This window comes from Python bivittatus, unplaced genomic scaffold (genome assembly GCF_059951505.1).
Source record: "Python bivittatus isolate LINGU-HERP-01145 unplaced genomic scaffold, Pbiv_v1 ctg000350_np1212, whole genome shotgun sequence".
NCBI classification, from domain to species: domain Eukaryota; kingdom Metazoa; phylum Chordata; class Lepidosauria; order Squamata; family Pythonidae; genus Python; species Python bivittatus.
In genome coordinates, this window is record NW_028277074.1 from 5579352 (window position 1) to 5601719 (window position 22368).

General features: G+C 37.7%; 1 protein-coding gene across 7 annotated transcripts in view; it reads right to left on the minus strand.

Annotated features, from left to right (window-relative positions):
• The window catches only part of POU2F1 (POU class 2 homeobox 1), a 130189-nt gene that overhangs the window by 38637 nt on the left and 69184 nt on the right, over nt 1-22368 (minus strand). For 5 of the 7 annotated variants that reach the window (XR_015796758.1, XM_088144533.1, XM_088144531.1 and 2 more), the window contains exons 3-8: nt 21952-22046; nt 14187-14240; nt 12534-12653; nt 10585-10764; nt 8540-8666; nt 2671-2765 (exon numbers count right to left, since the gene is read on the minus strand). Coding sequence is in view for 6 of the 7 variants with exons in the window: in XM_088144533.1 (XP_088000659.1) it covers nt 2671-2765; nt 8540-8666; nt 10585-10764; nt 12534-12653; nt 14187-14240; nt 21952-22046 (671 nt within the window). In the remaining variant the exon portion in view is untranslated. The remainder of the gene's footprint in view (nt 1-2670; nt 2766-8539; nt 8667-10584; nt 10765-12533; nt 12654-14186; nt 14241-21951; nt 22047-22368) is intronic. The other 2 variants (XM_088144535.1, XM_088144534.1) reach the window with 1 other exon arrangement.

Below are 22368 nucleotides of genomic sequence, written 5' to 3' on the forward strand. Positions count from 1 at the left end.
CCTGACATACTGTAGGTCATTTAATAGAATGACCAATGCTGTCTCAGTCCCACACCCAGACCTGAATCATGATGGAAAAGGATCCAGATAAGCTGTTTCTTTCTGAGGTGCTGGACAGCTGATCTACTACCACTGCCACAACAACCTTCCCTAGGGAGACTGTACAACAGCTGGTATAGTTATCTAAGACCACCAGAGTCATGGAAGACCTCTTCAGAAGATGGCACATCACAGCATTTTTCAAGATTGGTGGTAGCTCCTGCTCTTAGAAAAAGGTATTAACAATCTCCTGGATCTAAGTGGTCACATTTTTGCCTGCTCCTTCAGCAGCCAGGACAGGCAGGGATCTAGATTGCAAGTGGCAGAGGACAGTTTAGGCCGCACCCTATTTACTTCCCCAGAGTTTACAGGCCAAAAGGTATTCCAGATAATATTGCTAAACGGTGGTCTAGTCACCACTAAAGATTATGCCCATGCCAATCCCAAGTGACTTTACTGGCAAAATGCCGTTCAGATTAATTTAATAGCCAGGCAGCTTTCTGCTTTTTCTCCACTGGTGCTGCAGGCATCTTTTCAGGGCTTTATTTCCTGGGGACCTCAACAAACTGAGGCACCAATCAGGATCAGTCCCCAGAAAAATGCTACTTGGGGGCAGTCATGTCCAGTGCCCAGCTTGCCTCCAATTGCCAGTGGCTCACCAGGCAATGAACCCAAATATCCTCCAGAGAGCTGGGAAATTCCCCAAGCACCCTCTGGAAACCATTTGGATATTCAAAGACACTTGGCATCTTTCTGTTACAATGTTTACCTGTACTTTTGGTCAATGAGATGGGAAGGGAGCACAGGTGCCTAGCAAAATGATAGCATGTGTGTCCCACAGAATGTCTGCAATACAGTTTTAGCAAATTACAACAAGCCAAAATGATGCAAAAACAAACTTATTGGATCTAAGCTCTCTGAGTGCGAGCAGCTTTCCACTGAGAAATACTAAGCTTGAGATAATGTTAATAGCTTAATCTGATACCTCTTTTGCACACAAAGGTTATTCAGCAGTTACAGTGTTTGGTGTGTATATGTGTGTGTGTGAATGCATTATTTCAATTCTAGCAACAGCTAAGATTGCTATCATCATAGCTTTTTAGAAGGAACTTAATACTTTTTAATGATTTCATGATAATATAAAATGAAGTCTTGACATTTTTGAGGGTATCAGCAAGCATATGAACAAGGATGGCTCAACAGATATTTTACATGGATTTCTGAAAAGCTTTGATCAAAGAACCTCACCAAAAGGTCCTAGTGCTCTCAAGTGCTCTCATGGATTAGCAATTAATGTAAAAACAGGAAGCAGAGAGTAGGCATAAATTTTCAATTCTCATAATGCTGAGATGTGCAAAGATGAAGTCCCCCAAAGATCTGTTTCAGGACAACTTGTATATAAATTATTTGGAGCTGAGACTGATCAGTAGCAGTGGAAGCCTACTCTTCAAGGTGGTAAAATTAAATGGGATTGTAAAGAATTTGCTTTACAAGCAAACATAGTTCAAAGTAAACAAGTGTAAAGAGTTACATGTTGGCACAAAAAAATCTAAAATTCACCTATATATTAATGGGATCTGAGCTGGTAGTAACTGACCAGAAAAGGTGATCTTGTAACAGTGTAACAGTGGACAGCTTGAAAATGTCAATGCAGTCAGCAGCTGCTGTACAAAAGACAAATGTCATGCTTGGAATCATAGGAAGGGAATTAAAATTAGAACTGTCAATATAATAATGACATATAAATCTATGATGCAGTCACTCTTGACTATTGTGTACAATTCTGATCATGGCACTTTAACACTGAAGATAATGTAAAAAAGGGCAGCCAAAGTGATTGGGGGGATGAAGCACCTCCCATGAGGAAAGGCTACAACAATGGGGATTCTTTACCTTGAAATTAAGATGGTAAGGGAAGATATGATAGAATTATATAAAATCATTCACGGCATAGATAAAATGGATAGATACACATTTTTTCCCACTCTCATAATGTTGGAATTCAAAATTATCCACTGAAACTAAACAGATGGAGATTCAGGACTGAAAGAAATATTATTTTACACAGCATGTACTTAAACTATGGAATTGGCTGTCAGCAAAGGCTTGAATAAAGAAGTTCTCTGCTCAGAGCAGAAAGATCTTAAAAAGAGATATCAGAGCATCTCTATTTCCCCAGCTTCCATGATCAGGATCACTGGGACGGGGAAGGAGCAAGAGTATTAACTTACCATATCACCTACCTGTGATTAAATGAAGATTGTGTTTGAGAAGAGAATGCTCAGGATTACTTCTCTCCTGTTCTCCTTTTCCCCCAAAAAACTATGTTTCCAGTAGCCTACCAAATATCTATTTGCAGGCAATTGAGAATGCAACTGAGCTGATAATGTCATTCCATGTCTCCCCTTGTCTAGTAAATTTGTGGCTGTTGAGGCAAAATGCATGGGAAACAGCAGCAGCAGCGTGTGAACCTATAGGTGACATGGTAGGTCTTTTGAGGACCACCTCAGTCCTACAAATAATCCTGAAGAATGAGACCAACAACTCAAATCATGCACTATTTCTTCCATCCTATCCTCATCAGTAAGCAGCATTAAACAAAATAAACAAGCAAACAAACAATAAACTTACCTGAGAGGTGAAAGTGATGCTTGGCTGAGACTGCAGGAGGTTGGCTTGGCTTTGCTGAGGTAGTTGCGTTAAGAGATTCTGCGCTTGCAGGAGACCTGAAAATTGCAAAACATGTACATAAATGAAATCAATTAGCATGGTTTACTGTAGTACAGGTTCTAGAGAGCACAGAATGCATATTTCTTCACATGTACCATACTTGCAGCCCAGCCTACTGTTAAAGGAAGTCTATATCAACTTTGTTACTTTCTTAAAAACAGCACAGTCTCTCAAGCCATAGTCTGCACTTGGCCTTTGGACTACTGGCTGGGGGTTATAAAGCAAAAAAGTATGATACAACGTTCTTTGCTTTACTTTAAATGTAAAATTTCAATATATTTAATTTTCCCTTCTATCACATTAAGAATCCCAAAGAACTATAGATGCTTGAAGGACCAAATGTTTTGGATAGTCACCTAAAACTCTTGGGCCTCAGGTTATGAAGCCCATTCTAAGTAGTGCAACATCTCATATGACTGAGGCAGACACCAGATAGATGATCAGGCAAAGGAGAATATGAACAACTGGAAAGCAGGACAAATGGGGGGAATAGAAGGACACACTAACTCTTAACTTCCTTGGTGTTGTAACAAAAATTACAGTAAAAACTCAAAAAAAAAAAGTACTTAGGCCTATATGTATTATGAAATTACTTTTTCCAGCATAGAAAGACTGGTTTTTTAACAGGAATGTGCTAGAGCCCTTAGGAGGCAAAAGCCTTCAGTGTGTACCTGATTAAGGTCTTATCAATTTCAGGCAGCAGCCCAAACTGGCCCAGGGTCCTAATCAACTAATTAAGGTCACAGAGCAGAGCTTGTTAACTTGTACTTAGAAGTGCTACACCAGAGAAAAAAGTTGCTCAGGAACACAGCTTGTAGATATTCAAAAAGCCTGACAATATTTGATTTTAAGGCTATGCCTGCTGGACGGAAGACATAAGGCAATAAGGAGGACATGTCCTCCTTTTGCTGGACATCTATGCTTGGAGGAAGACCCTAAGTGAGTCTGACCTAATACAGGTAAAAGCCCATAGTTGGTATTTCTTCATGGTGATAAGGGCAGCAAAATATCAATATTTCTCCGTCCTTACTGTGTCTGCTGGTAACTGTCCAGTGGCTGTTTTTAGGGTAACTCAGTCCCTGCTGAGAAGAATATTCCGGCTATTTGGTGGATAAAGTTGCTCAGATCCTCTCCGAGCTGGACTCGAAGTGGATAGTTCTGGCCAAAGTTGCCTTTGTTCAGTCTTGTAGTGTGATCTGGGATGAGTTTGAATTGGTGATGCTTGAGGAAGTGGACAGGGTTTTCTGCTCTGTTAGTTCGGCCACAAATTTCTGGACCCAAGTCCCTACTGGGTTGTTAAGGTGGTCAGGGAGGTGATTTGCAGCTGGATCCATGCTGTGGGGTTCGCCTTGTTGAGAGAGTGGATGGCGCCTTCCACCGTGAAGGAGGTGGTGGTGCAGCCTGTCCTCAGGAGGCTGGTCTTGGACCCAATGATTTTAGTCCTGTAGGTTGGTGAGAATGTGATCAGTCTGCAATTGCAGAGAATCCTGGAGGAAGTAGATTATGTAGACCCATTTCAGTTGGGTTTCAGGCCAGGATTTGGTACTGCTTTAGTCACATTCATTTAATATATTATTATTGTTGGTCGCACAGTCAGCTGGTTTTTTAGACTGGATTTGGCATTTTTATCCACTTATCAAGTTCCCAAGGACCTGGGATAGGCAGATGTTGCTTGATGGGTATTAAAGGTATCGTCACAGGATGTAGGCTGTTCCAAGTGAAGCTGCCTTTTGCAATGGACTGATGGTGATTTTGTCAATGCCAATGGTCTTCAAGTGGCGCTCCAGATGTTTTGGGATTGCACCTAAGGTGCTTATTACTATTGGTACTAACTTTGCAGGTCTATTTTGTGATATTCTCCAGTTCTTTCTCTTCTCTTCTCTTTTCTTTCTCCTCTTCTCTTCTTCTCCTGTCTCCAGGTATTGCAATGTCCACTATCCAGGCTTTTTTGTACTTCTTATCAACAATTGTTAAGTCTGGGGTATTATGTGCAAGTGCTTGTCTGTTTGAATTCTAAAGTCCCAGAGCACTTTAGCATCTTCATTTTCTATTACTCTGTCTGTTTTGTGGTCCCACCAGTTCTTTTTTGCAGGCAAATGGTATTTTTTGCAGATATTCCAATGCACCATTGTTGCTACTATGTCATGCTGTTGTTTGTAGTCAGTCTTTGTGATCTTCTTGCAGCAGCTAACTAGGCAGTTATTACTATTATTATTTGATAACCTGTGGCAGGGCTGGGATGGACTTGGTGCACCCATCCTCGTGCTCCTTGATATCCCAGCATACTTTGATACCATCAATCATGGTATCCTTCTGGATCGGGTTCAGGGGTTGAGAACTGAGGGCACCATGTTATAGTGTTCTTTTTTTCCTTCCTTAATGGCCAGTCCCAATTGCTGTTCGCAGGGAGGGAGGTAATCCCCTGGTGCCCTCTTATGTGGAGTATCACAGGGTTTGACGCTCTCTCCCTTCCTGTTTAACAACTACTGTACATGAAGCCTTGAGTGACATAATGATGACGGTAACAACAACAACAACAATTTATTATATGTATATGTCACCGAACTCCCAGCGAGATCATCCGCTGGTTTGGGGTTTGGTAACACCAATATTCCGATGATACCCAAATATATTTTTCAATACCAGGCCAGCCAAGTGAGGCTGTTGAGGTCCTGTTCCAGTGCCTGGAAGCTGTGCAGATCTGGATGGACCAATGCTGACAATCCTATTAAGACTAAATGGCTGTGGATATTAGGGTCTCCTGCACCCAGGGAGTTTCCATCTATGCTCTTGGATGGGATAACATTTCCCCATTTAAGAGTATGAATAATCTGGCGGTCCTTTGGACTCACAGCTCCTGCTTGAAAAGCATATGGCAGCTGTGGCCAGGTGTGATGGAATGCAGTAGAGATCCAGGTTCTCAGAAAGGAGGGAGCGCATTCCAGGGGGGAGGCAAGAGGCCACATAGTCCAGAGCAGAGTGTGAGAAGAAGAGACTTAAGATAGCCACTCCCTAGATTCTCCCACAGTCTATTAGGTTAGCATGTACAGATTTAGTTTGGCAAGATTCTGTCTATATGGTGTAAGCAATAAAGAACTGAACTTGGCTGGACTGTTTTCCTGCTGTTCTTGGGCTGGGCCTGACACCAAGAGGGCCTTTGTACAGCTCCATCAGGTGACCCAGATGTGCCCCTTCCTGACTTAGAAGGCCCTTCAGAAAATCAGTCACACCCTAGTCACCTCATGGCTTGACTACCACGATGCACTGTACATAGGGGCTGCCCTTGAACACCATTCAGAAGCTTCAACTGGCCAGAATGCAGCAGTGTGGGCAGTGATAGACATACCTCAGGATGCCTATGTGAGACCTCCACTTTGCGAGCTGCACTGGTTGCCAGCATGTTCTGAGTGTGATTCAAGATGCCGGTCATAACTTATAAAGCTCTACATGGCATAGGACCAGGTTATTTGAAGGACCATCTATCTCCCCTGGTTTCTGCCCAGTTGGTATGTGCTGATATAGTTGGCATGCTCCAGGTTCCTTTGATTAAACTGTGCTATCTATCAGGACCCAGGAAGTGTGACTTCTCTATCTGCCCTCTGGAATGAAATCCCCCTGAAATCAGTATGACTCCCACCCTGTTGGCATTCTGTAAGGCCTTAAAGACCTCCCAGGCCTTGGGTTAAGATGAACGGAACCTCTTGTTGGATGTGTTTTTCTCTGCTTTTATCTAGAGCAACTGGATCCTATCTTGCTTTGTTTTGTATTGTGTTTTTGTTTATTATATTGTAAACCACCCAGAATCAGTTTGGAGCTTGGCAGTGCCTAAACTGAATGAATGAATGAATGAATGAATGAATGAATGAATGAATGAATGAATGAATGAATGAATGAACAAACAAAGCCGTTATTTTGTGCTAGCTAAAAGCATTCAGCAAATCATGTTTAGGGTATGCTCCCTTTGATTCTTTTGTTCAATATTGTTGATGACAGCCATCTCCTCCATGAATTTGCCTACAGCAGTCCCATTTAAAAACCAACTAAACTGGTGACCATTTAATTAAGTGTTGTGCACAGTAATCTTTACTATAGAGGAAAAGGCAAGATTTAATGCTTCCTCCCAATAACTTTGATGGAGGTATGTGGGCTTACAGAAAATTCAGTGTTTGCATGTACATGTCTTTCCCATCCTCTCAAAGGATGGGGAAGAAAAACAAAAACCTCAGACCTCATAAATTAATGTGGCTTTTGTATCTGAAAAGGATGCCTACTTCTGATTTGTAGTGACTACAGTTTTCCAAACTGTGGATGTAACAGAAAGCTGTGGCTAGTTTAAAACAAATGCACATGCTTCCAATCTTTTTGATCCAGCCATACCAGATGAAATTGTCAGGTTAAAGATCTAACAATACACCTCTTATTAGATTCCACTTGGAGTGATTTTTAAGGATCAGGTACGCCATGAATAAGTCACACAGCAAAACAATTCATATTAGAAGCTATACTATGAGAGTCGATGGTTTTAATTGCTTGTGCGTATGTAATAGTTAATATCTAGATTTCCAAAATAGTAAAATAGGGAAATTATACTTAAAATAGTAATTAGCAAGTTTTGATACCAGATACCAGTTTCTAAGTTCTAAGCCTTACTTCTACACCTAAGCTTTAACATTTAAATTCAACCTAAACCAATTTAATCTACACCAAAATTATGCAGTCTTACCCGCTAACAGTGCAGCAATGGAGGAGAAGCTGAGATGAATGTTACATTCTCAGTGTTAGGCCTCTCTCTATATGTGCATGTGTGTACATCTTTTACTAGAGTTAGTACAAAAAACTCCTTGCGGAATCTGCACACAGAGATAGTCACGGAAACATTTTCAGGGTGTTTAACCACTACAATATTTCAGAGGCCCTGTCCAAAAAGTCTTCAGGGTATTTTGCCCATAAAACTCCCACTGTGAGCTGTTAGCCAAAAACTCCATACGGGGCTCCTCCTATGGTAAGCCAAGCCATTACTAAGAAAATTCTCTATAGGGCTCCATGTCTAAGTAGGGGTTCTGCTCTTAGCTGTTAGTTATCAGATTTCTCCACAGGTGATATTAGCAATATACAAATGAATCTTTGTTCTAGCTAATTACACTACCATCCCTTTCCTAGAAAGCTAGTATTTAATAATGGCTGGTACAATTGCCCTTAAAATGACATCCTGACAAAAGGAGGAAAAGGGGAAGTGCACATTATTTGTCTTTATCTACTGTACAACCTACAAGCTCTTTGTGCTTCCTTTAAGCCAAAAAAAAAAGACAGAAACATAAAGATATTATTCTTGTAATAGACTCTTCTAGAAGATTCGCAGAATTTGCTGAAAACAAGCTCACTTAATCAATCAGCTATTAAGGTTAGATGCCCAAGCTTCAAGCAGGTGATGCAGCTGAACAACTTCTAAACATTCCAAGGAAATGTAAAATTTGTTGCTGATTACTAAATATGCAATTACAACAAGACTACTTTGGAGATACATTCCTTTACCCTTTACAGCTACTGTAAGAATAAATTATTCTTATAAAGGGACATTTTGAGTAAGAATAGGTACATCCTGATCAGTTGACTATAGTCAATCAGATGGTTCCAGGAGAAGGATCATTTTTTTCTTCCCCTGAAATGAACAGGCCTATAACCAAATGTTTTTAAAACATGGTTTCTCAAAAATACAGGGCTTTGCTACATGAAATATTCTAAAAGATCCTCTTAGCAACGTTTTGCTCACCCTGCTGCCCCTGCGGTGTTTGTGAGATGATGAACTGTGCTGGTTGCAAGTTGGTTGTCGGATGCACCAAGACAAACTGTTGCAGATTGAGATTCTGTTGCTGGAGCTGCTGCAGGTGCTGCAGATCCTTCGAGAAGGAAAACATATGAAATATCCAAAACTAAACATCCCCTCCTTCCCTTTTTTAGAGTAAAACAAAGCCAATGGAAAAAGGACCCCAAATGTCTTGTTCTCTGAACACAATACACCTATATATACTTTTTAAGAGAACACGTGGAAAAAAGTGAGATAAAGAAATACATTTTTATCACCCCTTTCAAGGTTTTCAGATATATTGCCATGTTTGTAACAGAAATAAACGCTTAACACTTAGCAAATGCTGATATTTTAAGCTGGCTCTTTCATTCTCTGTACCTGTCCCTTGCTAATAGGAAAGTTGTGAAAGGGCAGGACAGTAGCAGTTTTTGTTCTCATCAGCCATCTGGCTCATGAAAAAGGCAAGCAGCAGACCCTACTGAGATTTTTCTGCAGCTTTCTTTAATAGCAGGAAGATCCAATGGGTTCTGCCTCTATTTTTTTCATGCATCTACTTCTGTGCAAGCAACTGGCATATTTAGAAGGGGCAAGATAGTGCCTTTCTCTATGACCTTTTCTCCCTTCTACCCACCAAAGTGTGTAGGAATTCCCCATTTATGCATGAGAGGCAAGGGAAGAAATATAAATGCGCACTCCGGAGATGGCCAAGACTAGTTCATCATAATAGTAATGTTTGCTGCTTTTCTATATTACAAAATTAATATTGGGAATCATACTGATAGATTGACACGATGATCAGTGAAACTTTGGCAAGAGTCTTTCAGAGGCAACAAACCACTGAGCTAACCTTTCAGCAAGCACACAGGTAAAAAAGGGACAGCGCAAGCATTCTTTTATGATATACAAATAAGTGCTTTGTTATTTACATTATTATCCATCCGGCTGTTACATAATAATGTTGTATAACAATATTATTAATAACAGAAGCTAGACAGAGGATAAGAAACACCACTACATAATTTTTAAAAATCTGCTTAATGTCTCTGATACAGTCTGATTAGTTAAATCAAAGTTAGTTGGTCAAGGCCAAACTTTCCTAACTCTAAGAGTACTTTACTAATGGAACCAATTACTGTACAATAGTGTTATTGGTCTCCCCTTTACTAGATGTGTTCAGGTAGAGGCTGAATCTGATTTACCATTTGCCACTGAATTAATTTGGATTCCTGCACTAAGCACACGGATTTTGACTTAATGGCCTATATGGCCTCTTCCAACTCAATGATTCTACTGACTAATCTATTACAAGAAACAGTTATTTGGTGGTATGTTACAACAGAAATCCAAATAAGCAAAGCAAAGGCTGTTTAATAAGAAAATGATGAAACCATTTTCTTCAGTCTACAGTGGAAAAGGTTCTAGAGGTTACAAAACGATATGGAAGTGAAGTTTTGCTTGCTCGATGAATAGCTTTCAACTGGCTCCACAGTTCAGCTTTATCAACCAATTTTATTTGATATTATGAACAGGCTTCATGCTCCCACTTTTGACTTCATTTTTATTTCCTTCCCCCCTGGATTGAATAGTTAATTGTTTGCCACCCCTTCTTCAAACCACAGTTTGAACAGAAGACATGAAAGGAAATCCCTTCTTCAAACTACAGTTTCCAATTCAGATTTGTAGGCATACATCCTTGCTTGTGTAACTTGGATGTAATAGCAAATAACTTCTTGGCCAAGTTAGCAGGAAATGAACTGGAGAAAAGAAGTACAAGGTAGATGGAGGAGGACACAAATATAACACCTATTTTGAACAATAAAAATGTAGTAATCACATTTATATTTCATTTAAAAAGTTACAAGCTTTCTGCAACAGGGATATGGCAGTTACTGTGTACCCAAGACATTCTTAGAACACAGTATATTATGGATCTATCTTCAGCTGTTCAGTGAACAAACAAAAGAAGACATATTTGGCCAACTAAAGCCATTAATCGTTTGAAACCTCACCTGTGCAATTTGTATCGGCTGAGATAGAGGAATCTGTGTCATGGGCGTTGCAGCAGAAGCTGAGATGGTGGCGCCTGCAGCATTGTGCTGCTGACTGGCTGAATGCTGCACTGCAGCTGCCAGCAACTGTGCCTGTGCCTGCTGTAGCAATAATTGCTGCTGGGCTGGTGTTAACGTAAGCTAGAAACAAGTTTGAGGACAGTAATTAATAAAACAAGGGAAAAGCCCTTTTCTTAAGTACCTTTTGTTAATTCCTGAGAAGTTTTTATTAGACAAGCTACCTTATATTGCTTCAGTAAAATAAAAAATAAAAAAAAAATCAAGCCATCCAGTTAATTTTACATCACTCAAATAATGCTGGCATATTATTGTGACCATCCGTACCACTGGATCAGAGAAGCAAGCTTCTCTATGACTCTGCTTCAAGATTAATGTGAAAAAGGTAATTAGCAAGCAAGCAATGGAAAGAAACAGCACTGACAGGAAACAGCAAGCAAAAAGAACAAGCCATCTCTGACAGGCTTTGAAAGGAAATTTACATCCATCAGAAGCACAAGTGATTAGCCAGATGAATGAAAAATAGCAATACTGGCTGTGGTTACCAAACAAACTGATAATACTCCAGCTGCTTCACATTAGTATGAATCCCTGCCATGTTCCATCATCCCCATTATGCCTTAAGATATAGATGAGGAACATGTGCACCATTTGTTCCCTTCCAAGGCACCCCCTTCTGTCTGCCTTTTTGTTTTGATAACATTGAGCTGGTAAGTTGACATCTCTGCCAGTTTCCAAACATGCATTATCTCTATGAAACAGGTGGCATTGAACTCCCTCTGATACATTAATATTCTTCCCAGTTTCTGTAATGAGAGAGCTGCTGGATTCAAAGACCTGGATCTACTCCCTATATAGCCAAGAACATTTTAGCAATGTGATATAGACAGCGTTTGAATAAGCCTGAAGGATGCTTAATAGGTGCATGCAAACATTCACACATATTCAAAGTAAAAGCCTTAAAGAATTATACTCAGATTACAGTAAAGTTCACTAAATATGGAAATTAATAATTTATATAATGCTACTTTACTGTTGTTCTGGCATCCATTTGCTCAATTGAAATAAGCAATGACTGCCTATATTAAAAGCTTTTCATCTCATACTAACTTTTAAAATGTTGATCTAAAGACTCATTTTTCTATACAAAAAAGAGAATTTCAACAAACCAAAACATTTAATCAATAGTTACACTTTAGGATGAAGATTAAAATACCTGATTTCATGTTCATGAATATGACTTCAGAGACACCAATACATTTCTTATTTGACTCTTACGTAATAAGTTACAATGCTATTTCTATGATGCTACTGATTTCATCACAGGTGCACTTATCTTCTAAAATTTATAGTTGATTTTCAAAACAGTACAAAACAATATGTAAAAAATAAACAGACAGTTTATACTGAGAGGCTTTATTACAATTATCTATTTCTATAGTCATGATTATTTTGCAATAGAGCTGCTATTACTTAGGAGATTTCAAATGTATTTATAGTATATTTAAATATTGTCTTTGTGAAGCAAGCAAGAACAGACCACCACTGCCACCGCATATAAAACTAAAAGTATGAAACTTAAACATTAATACAATATATTGGGCTTAGAAATCAAAGGACTACACTATATTACAATCCAGAATACCATATGAAATTGAAATATTTAGAAGTGACAGCAAAGAGACTTTTGTACTTTCTCTCTGCACACAGATTAACCATCAGGAAAACCAAAGTGATCTCAGTTTTATGACCTTGTCAAGAGATTTACAGGTATGCATAATATTGATAAAATTAGATTCACTGGGATTACTTCATTTTTCTTTAATTGGTTGATTGACTAATACAACAACTTGAGAAGGTTGCTCAGTCTCATTTACTACAGCTGATCTTACCCCAGTAATCTGCCCTCCAGCCAGCATGAGCTGCGTTTGCGGTATGGCTGCCTGAACTGAAGGCTGCTGTGAAGGCTGGCTTGGCTGCTGAGTGTCCCCAGATTCTTCATTAGATTTAGACTAGAGAAAGAAAAATACAAACTTTGTAGAACACAGCAGTTATTAATGTGGACAAAATCATATTCTATTGTAGTGTCTTTCCTTTTCATTGATTGTGAATCAATTTCTTTTTAAAAAACACTTTAAAAAGCTTATTCATTAACATAAGTAAATATAGGTAATAGATGGGATTGTATTTACTTTTGCACCAGTAAAAACAAAACATTTGGAACAAAAGAAAAGAGCAGTAATTTCAGGTTATTTTCTTGGTTGAATAGAAATGAATACATAGAGCCTCCAATTTATTATTTCCCTATCACTTATATATTGGTTTAAACCAATTCATTAATTAGTGCTGCTAAAGTTTCCAAACTTCCCCAGTCAATGCAACGTTACTGATATTCTTAGATGCATACCTTTACCAAGTATGTGACATTGCCCAACCCGGTGAATTACTGGGACAGCCTGCCATTACTACTACATTGAAGGTTTGGATCAGAGCAGGGCAATTTCCATGTATCCATCTTATCAACATTGCATTCAATTTAAACAAGATATTAGTTTAATAATGTTTGTATACCAAAAAGTACCAAGGGAAAGAAAACCAACACTCACCATACACACATTATCTCTAACCAGTAAAGTTCTGGTATTTATAAAGGCAAGCACAGTTCACATATTCAAACTATTTTATAGAAAGACAAATTAGTATAGCCACAAGGTAGGAAATACATGTAAGAAAGCACAAGGAAAGGGGGGGGGGACCCAAGAAGAGGGTTTTATGCTAATTAAAACTGCTTATGGAGAACATTAAAATTCTGCATAGATTTGCATATTTTCCACCACCTGTTTGGGGACTGCAGAGCAGGCTAATTAACATAGAGGCTCTGATTAATTCTGCCAGTCATTGAGAGATAATTACAGCACAGGACTGTAAACATTCTGCACTGGAGATATAGCCTGTTTGCCAACATCTCTCTCTGGGATTGAAAGTTTACCATGGCAACCAAGGCAATGTTCAGCCTCTCCTTTACAGAAGAAGGTCACTATTCCTACTCCTTTCAGAAGCATCGTATGTAACTAGATGTATGTTCCAGAGGGCTTCAAGAATAGTTTTCGGTCTTTAGTATTCTTACAATGAAGCCACTTCAAAATACTACCTGCTATATTCCTTCTCTTTTTTAATATATTGTTTGAATGTCTTAATGAACAGAAAGAATTGGTGGATCACAATGCTACATGGCATCATATAGCACACAAAGCTTAATCAGTCAGATATATCTTTGACAGAAATAAACAAGTTTTAGATTCAACTAATGAAAAGAAATGTATTTTCTCCAACTTTGCATAACTTTCCAGAGTTGTATTTAGAAAAGGCAGGATAAAATAATGATGATGATGATGATATCTGCTTCCATAATATAAAAGGAGTTCTTTTTTAATAATTCAACAGCATTAATATATCGAACACCTAAGTTAATAATTACTGTGCCACACTATTCATATTGCAACTAAATGGTTTGATACAGATGTGAAATTTATAGTAATTCTTACCTGTACATTTAAGGACTGGGCAGCAGCCTGTAAACTTGATCCAGGGAGCTGAACCTATAAAAATAATTTGTTGTTATGAATAGAACTAAACAGAAGTAAAATAGTTGCAAAGTTTTCCTAGCTTTAAAAACACATAAAAAGCAATGTTAGTCTTTAAAGACAATATAAAATAAAGGATTGATTCAGACCTCACGCCACTTCAAAATTTGCACAAACTATATGATTTATATAGTCTCAAACCCATTATTCATATTAGAAAGAGTAAGGCAAGCTGTGGCATATTGTAGGGGTCGACACTCCTTTGAATCTGGGAACAGTGCTTTCTCTTTATGCCCTTCTTGAGGACTGCAATTGGCTAGTGATGCTGTGCTATCACTACAGTGGGAACAGCTGACATATTTGCCTTTTTTTTTTTCATTTTGGGTGGCTTTCAAGCTAATTGAGGGGAGTTTGGGAGTTTCATATGTTGAGTGTGTCTTTAAACTAGAAGGCTCTAACAATTTATTTTGCCTTTAAACCCCTCAACTCTCTCCGAAAAAAAAAAAGTTCAAAAATTCCAGTCCGCTTCAGCTAGGGCAGTTCTGGAGGTGCAAATGCATGCCACCCAGTTTCTCCACCTGTTGTATAAGATTTCCCTCTATCACCTCCCAAGACTTTGTAGTGGTCTTGAAGTATGGAGCAATGTACGAAATTATGTTTTGTTATTTCAGCTTCAATGTCAAATCAAAATCTGTTATTTTTTTTAATTGGGTTTTGATCCTGATTTGACAGTGGCTCACAAATCATAAATTTGGTGCTATATTTTAGCCAGATTACCTTGCTTTAGAAGGTCTTAGAATAGTCTAAGTTATGATCAAAGTTAGAGCTTTTTGGCTGGTGTGGGTCTTCCAGGCTGTGTGGCCGTGTTCTTGAAGTTTTGTTTCCTAACGTTTCGCCAGCACCTGTGACCAGCATCTTCAGAGTGCAGGAGCACAGACAGGAGCAGTTCTCTCTATGCCCAGGGTGATGTGACCCTTCTGTGGGTATTTATAGAGATCTGGGGGGGGGAAGGGGGGATTGGGTGTGTGTGGGGGGTTGAGTTACTGAGTGGCTGCCCCTCGTTAACAATTCAATAGAAGAAAAAACCCTGCCTAATCCCCAGGAAGATACACACAGATGCTGACACCAAACAAGCAGCCACTCAGTAACTCAACCCCCCCACACACCCAATCCCCCTTTCCCCCCTCAGATCTCTATAAATACCCACAGAAGGGTCACATCACCCTGGGCACAGAGAGAACTGCTCCTGTCTGTGCTCCTGCACTCTGAAGATGCCGGTCACAGGTGCTGGCGAAACGTTAGGAAACAAAACTTCAAGAACACGGCCACACAGCCCGGAAGACCCACACCAGCCATCGTATGCCGGCCGTGAAAGCCTTCGACAATACTTAGAGCTTTTTGTTATTCATAAAAATATTTCAGTTAAGGTGGTGGCTTCAGCTTATCCAGTTTCTTAAGAACAATTTCAAGGACATAATTTTCCCCCCACAATTTTCCTTATTTTATACAATATTTCAAATTTCCTGTGATTGTAATAGAAACAATACAATTATGGTTTATCTAGAGCAGGGGCTGGCAAACTGGGGCTCTCAAGATAATATTGGATCAGCATACCCAGGTAACCTGAACATTGACAGGAATTATGTGAACACATTGATGCCTTACAGATTCCCTACTCTAATATAAAAATGGAATAATGAACTTAAAACTTGTATTTAATTTGTAACTTTTGGTTACTTTCACACATTAATTTTTCTTTTACTTCCTACAGCTGCTTTCTCAATGCTTGCTGAAAGTGACAATATCTTAATACTGGAGTAACAGGTTTTGATGTACCCTTTTGCCATACTGTTTATGATATAAATTAATCTTTATGTAAAAAAATAACTTGTGACATGGTTCAAAGTTCTGTAAAACTTTGTCGATTTTTTTTTTTGAAAATGCATTTACTAGACTGACATTTTACTGAAAGACTAGTTCAGTCATAAATAGTAAATCTCTACCATAATATTTGAATGTAAATTTCTATTCCAACAAATAAAATATTAAAACCAGAAGCACAGCACCATATCTTATAATTAGCATATAACATTCAAAATTCCTCTACAACTCATGGATTCTGTAGTTAATGGATATTACTAGTGGTGTATATTAAATATACCTGACTAGGTGTGACAGCACCTAGCTGACAATGGCTGAACTTATAATGCTTAACAGGGCCAGATCTGATTGGCTTTTCAATGAGACCACCAGGAAACCCCCAAGGCTATAGTTAGATGCTTTAATAAAAAATATTCTAGAAGAATACAATGGCAATATTGCCAAGAAAACTACATGTATATGAAATCATCAGGAGTCAAATCTGATAGAAGGCTGAATCCCATTGCAAAATTGAGTTGATCTGGAAAGATTCAGGACTGTCTAAATCAAATCAGCATTTCTGAAGCAGTCCAAATTAGAATCTCATTAAAGGTTCATTAGAGATTTGTATATAGAACCATAGACAATATGCATCTTACTAAACCTTAATTTCTTCAGATTTTAGTACGTTATGTGAACCCAGGTTTGTGGGTAGTGATGAATACTTTACAGATGTGATATGAGAACTATTCAATATAAGGAAAATACCAGACTATAAACACAGAGAGAAATGAATACAATTTAGCAATCGCTGGACTTTCCCAGTATTCACTTTTCTTTGCAAGTTCTCTCTCTCAACTGTAGGAAATGTTTTTTTTTTTTTTAAAGTTTGGGAGGGATCTAATGGCATGATGACATTAGCTACTCTTTGTAAACTTCAGTAGACTGTCTCTGCAAACTCAGTGTTCCACATTCACCTCTGACACTTATACACTAAAGCATGTACACTTATGCGCTTTAGTGCTATTTGAGAAGAAAAAAAACAAACAAAAAACCTTTACCCTTTATGTTTCTAAAAATGTCCTGGTTTTTGTTTACCTAGAAACTGATACATGCTATTCTGCATATACACTACAAACCACTCTAATGAAATGTTTTAAAACTCTCTTCCCAAATAAACCAGTGATCCTGCCTACAGAAATTTAACAAAAGTAGGGTTTCCTCTGTGCTGTGTAACAATTTCATAGGAAAACACAAACTTCCAAATAATAAAAGAGATGAATTTTCCCAAAGACTTGTTCCCCTCAAAAGGGGAAAATATGTTTATAAATTTCATCCTATTCTGCTAACAAATAATATATCATCTGTTTCCTTGACAAAAAAATATTAATTGTGATTATCACCCCCTCAAAAAAACATTTATTTCTTTGAAATGTGTTAAGTTTCACCTGGTTATAAAGGGCTATTATATTTAAATATTCACCTAGTTTTGACAAAGAAAGTTATAGCCAATCATTGATTTCCAATTATGGTTAGTATGAGGCATTATACTTTAGGTTTTTTTAAAATTAAGATTCAGAATCAACAAAAGCTGAATTAAGCAGCTTTGAATCACTCTCTGATTTGAGGGAGTGAATAACTGAATTGGGGTAAAAACTAAATACTGTAAGCAATGCACATCCCAAGATCAAGCAACAAATCAGGAACTGCGTAAGAGCACATTATTGTTCAATATCAGGAAGGGACACCTTAAAATGTAAGATTATAGCATCTTTTATAAAAAAAAATCCAAAATAGATGTATTATACACTGGATTGATATATACATGAACTACAGCATAGCTCTGAGAATTCAACTATATTATCCAGGTAGCCTATGATATATCTAGATAGGAGACCTAACCTAGGTGGAGTTAGTATACAAGCAAATATTCTCTTCAAATGTTTCCTATATTTCTGGGTTGGATTCCACAAAAATATAAGTATGCCATCTGTCACCAAGCAAGTAATTAGCCTGTAAAAAAGCTTCTATCTACAGTGCCAACATCCAGTTTAATCTGTCTGCTCAGTAGTACTCTGAGATAGGAACAGTATTCATTAGAGAGTTTTGCAAACCAGCACTGCATGCAGCTGTCTTAGAGATTTGGCTAAGGTAAAAAGTTTGCACTTTTTTGCTGTTTTAGTTCTTCCTGTAGGCTCAACTTATGAATACACTTCTCTTACATATAATTTGCAAAGGTATTTACACCCATTTTAACCAAAACTAAGATCAACATGCTCCAATTAAAAAAAAAAAAATTAGATAATTCTGCATAGTAAAAATATCCGTACAGCCTGAGTTTTGCTTTTAAATAAATTCAGCCTATATTGCAAAGAAACCAACTTTCACAGGATATGCAGCATTCCTCCCCACACTAGAAGTAAACTCCAAGGCAGCTTTGCATAACATTTTACAGCATTTATTTTTTATTATTGTAAAAGTATGAACTGGATATCAGTTTGAAACACAGAACACATACATTTGCAAGAATGTTAAGAAGTTTTTCCAACTCATCCTGCAAATCAGGTGAACCGAAAAACAATACACAAGCTGTTATCACTGCAAACTTTATAGTTAATGGCAGAAGACACTTTTGAATTTACTCTTTCATATTAATGCCTAGTGCCAAATGTATACACATTCTAGATGATCTGAAATGATTAAAAAGAAAAAAGAAATAGCACACAAAACTTAGGGACAGTGGACAATGGATGGCTGGAAGGTGTTCAATAGTCAGTGTAGACAACAGGATAGTTAGAATATGTGTATTGGTTAAAATGGATGAATGTGTAGTATTATGTATATTTTCATGCAGGTTGCTTGATCACCTACATGCATTCACCCTCAGTATCACCACTGATCAGTTTGTGTATTGCTGCCTTGTTTCATCAGCCACAAATACCCAATATTCTATCACACTTTTACTGAACATTATAGGCCCCAAGACAAAACCAGCAAATCTTATACATTGATTTCATTTACTAAAATATTTTTCCTGCACATCTCATCAAGATCTTCTAAAGCTCTTTAAGAAGCATAACTAATCTTCGTTAAGCTAACCAATTTTCACAGTAGTATCAGCTGTATGCCTATGTAGGTTGCAGTACCTGGACTGGGCTTGGAAGTTAAGGCAAATTATTTCTATGTTTTGTAAGGAAACAGTATGGTTATGTCCATAAAATCACCAGGAGTGAAGCTCAATTTGAAGGAGACTCTAACCTTATTAGGAAGCACACTAAAGAACCGTGCAGTAGAGGCAGTATTTTAAGTATATTGGCCTCAAACTGTTTTAAAAATAACAACTAACACTTTATTGTGAAACAAACTAGGTCTGGTGTTGTATTTTCTACTAACTGATTTCCTAAGCATTTTCATGTACAATATACTGCAGTAAGACAGTTGGGAAGAAAACAACCCACATGTAGCATATATTCCACAGGACCAGAATTACTACCTAAGTTCTCAGATAATTCTAACACCTGTCAGACAAACAAATACAAGCCTGAGACAAATTGATCTTCTGAAACAAGTTTTAGCAGGGGTAGGAGATATACTGAAGCCCACTGGTATCCCTAAGACCATGCCTTTCTTTACTTTTATGGGGGAAAAGTAACTGACAGCCATTCATTCTTAACAGACAACATTGGGAAAAAACGTTCTTTTGATGACAACCAGGCTGCTTTCCACTTAGAATAGTAAATGAGGGAATAAGGGACAATCTGTTCTAAGCAACTCCAAGGTTGTGGTGATATTTCCCAAATATTCAATACTTCCCAAACAAATGAATAAAATCTGTTTAACAAATTCAGAAGGGAAACTTTTGCTGTCCTTCCCAAATCAAAATTCACTTTCTAATTTGGAAGAGAGTGAAAAAAATTATTATCCACTTCTCAGAATCTGAAGTCATGGTTTGCTTTTGGGAATTGAGAAGTGATGGGTCTGACAAATTAGCCTCCCATCATGCCAACATTAAAAGCCTATTTGACAGAATATAGGATCAGGAATTGGAGAAACGATTGGAATTCTCAATTCATCCCCTTTTTCTTACTGCAACATACAAGTATGATTTTGGCAGTACACTAACAGTACACTAATATTGATTTTTTAAATGGTCTAAGATAGCCAAATGGTTCCACATGATCAAAGAATTTACAAGTCTATGAAATGCCAACTTATTGTGAAATTATTTGTGACAGTTTTAAATATTTAATACATTAGAATGAAACTCTAGAGTGAAACTCTTCTCTCCTTAGTTCTACTGCGCTAATTTCCTGACTTTTAGAATGAATAATCATCTCACTTAAACATGGGTTTTAAAAATCTGTCATCCTACTTTGAATATGACAATAGAAACAGTCAAGGAACTATCTTAATCTGACTAATTTCAGTAATGGAGAGTTCACTCTCTACGTGGCAGACTCCCAATTCAGATTTTTTTTTCTGTTTGATAAAGAACTTGTAATGAAAAACTATTTTTACTATCAACTGCCACTTTTTAAAAACAATATTTTTAATGCATATACAATCACTGTATTACCTCTCCCTCTATTTCTACATATTTATCTCCACACGTTTTGTCAAAAACCACTTGATTTATAAAAGTAAAATAAAACATAATATAAAAATATGATTAAATAATTAAAATAAAAACTTTAATATGCATTGTTAGAATCCTTTGTCTCATTCATGATGACCACTGGAAACTCTTCTGCTAGTATTTCTTTAACCTACCTCTAATTATTTGTTTAGCACTTAGGCTTCTAGTGCCTGAGAACCAGAGGTTTTGAAATCAAATGTCTGAATTAGCCAAGTTTTCCATCTATGTACATAAATCCAACCAAATGGAATCCAACGCAGTAAGGCATGAAATACTTCAAACTTACATAATGAGATTATTATCAAGCTGTATACGTGTGCCTTCAAGTCAGTGCTGACTCCTGGCGACTGCCTGGATTAATCCCTGTAGTTTTCTTGGCAAGATTTTCAGAAGTGGTTTGCCACTGCCTCCTTCCTAGGGCTGTGAGAGTGACTGGACCAGGGTCATCCAGCTGGCTTTGTGCCTAAGATAGGACTAGAATTCATGGTCTCCCAGTTTCTAGCCTGATGCCTTAACCACTACACCAAACTGGTTCTCATTATTAAGATGACACTACTACAAACTTTGGACCAAAGAGAGCCACTTTGGACAAATTAATCAAATGCATCCCAAAGTCACCAGCAGTTAATGATAGTAGCTTATGCCTAGAAATTAGAGTTGAGCAGTAGTTCAAGCACTGGCAACAATTATCATAATTTGCAGACTCTATTCCACTGTTGAAGAATCCAATTTTACGTAACAACTATTAGCAGAATTTAGGTTTAGAAATAATTTGAAATTATTTCATTGCTTTGTTGTTGCCTTTTTGACAGCACTCATATTTCAACAGCCTTATGGATTTTCATAATATATGTAATTATTTAATATATGCAATCATATTACCTGCTAAGGGTAAACTTCTATACTGTGCAAGTGTGTGTGGAAATGCATGCATACATGGATTTCTTCCAATGGCAATGTAAGGCACTGTATAAAAGGACATACTACATGATCATGATACACCCTTTTTGTATTAGAAGCAACTGGGGTTTTTGTGTGTGTGTTTCCACTGAAGTTTTCTATTTTCTTCCATACACTGGCTGCTATGTATTTCCAGAATCTGGCACATTTTATACAAGTTATTAAGACATCAGCCTTGTACTGTACTAATCTGCTCCCTTCATGAACAGAAAAAGTCCCTATGTGACTTTTTTCAAGATTCAGTATAAAAGAAAAAAAAAAAATGCTTACCTGATGAAGATGTCCAAGGAATGCCTGGGCTGTAGAGATTGCCCCTGGAACAGGCACAGTCTGTTTCTGAAAGTCTAGCCCATTTGTCTGTGTGCCTAGAGAAGCAAAGTTACAACCAATTAAAATTCTTCTTAAAAGTCAATTCTGAAAAATCTCTAGATTTTTCTCAATTTTTGTTGCTGATTCCTTAAAATCCCAGTAGCAATTCAAAGATCAAGACCTTAAAATGCCTGTATTTTTACCTTAGGTCCCAGTATTAACCATCTTCTTAATATTACTTAATATTAATATTACTTAATATTAAGAATGTTAATATTCTTAATATTAATATTTCATCTGCCTGTCCTACCAGATCCAGCAGAGAGGGCATGTTAGGGGTTCCATCACCTAGGGAAATATATTTGGCAGGCCCCAGGT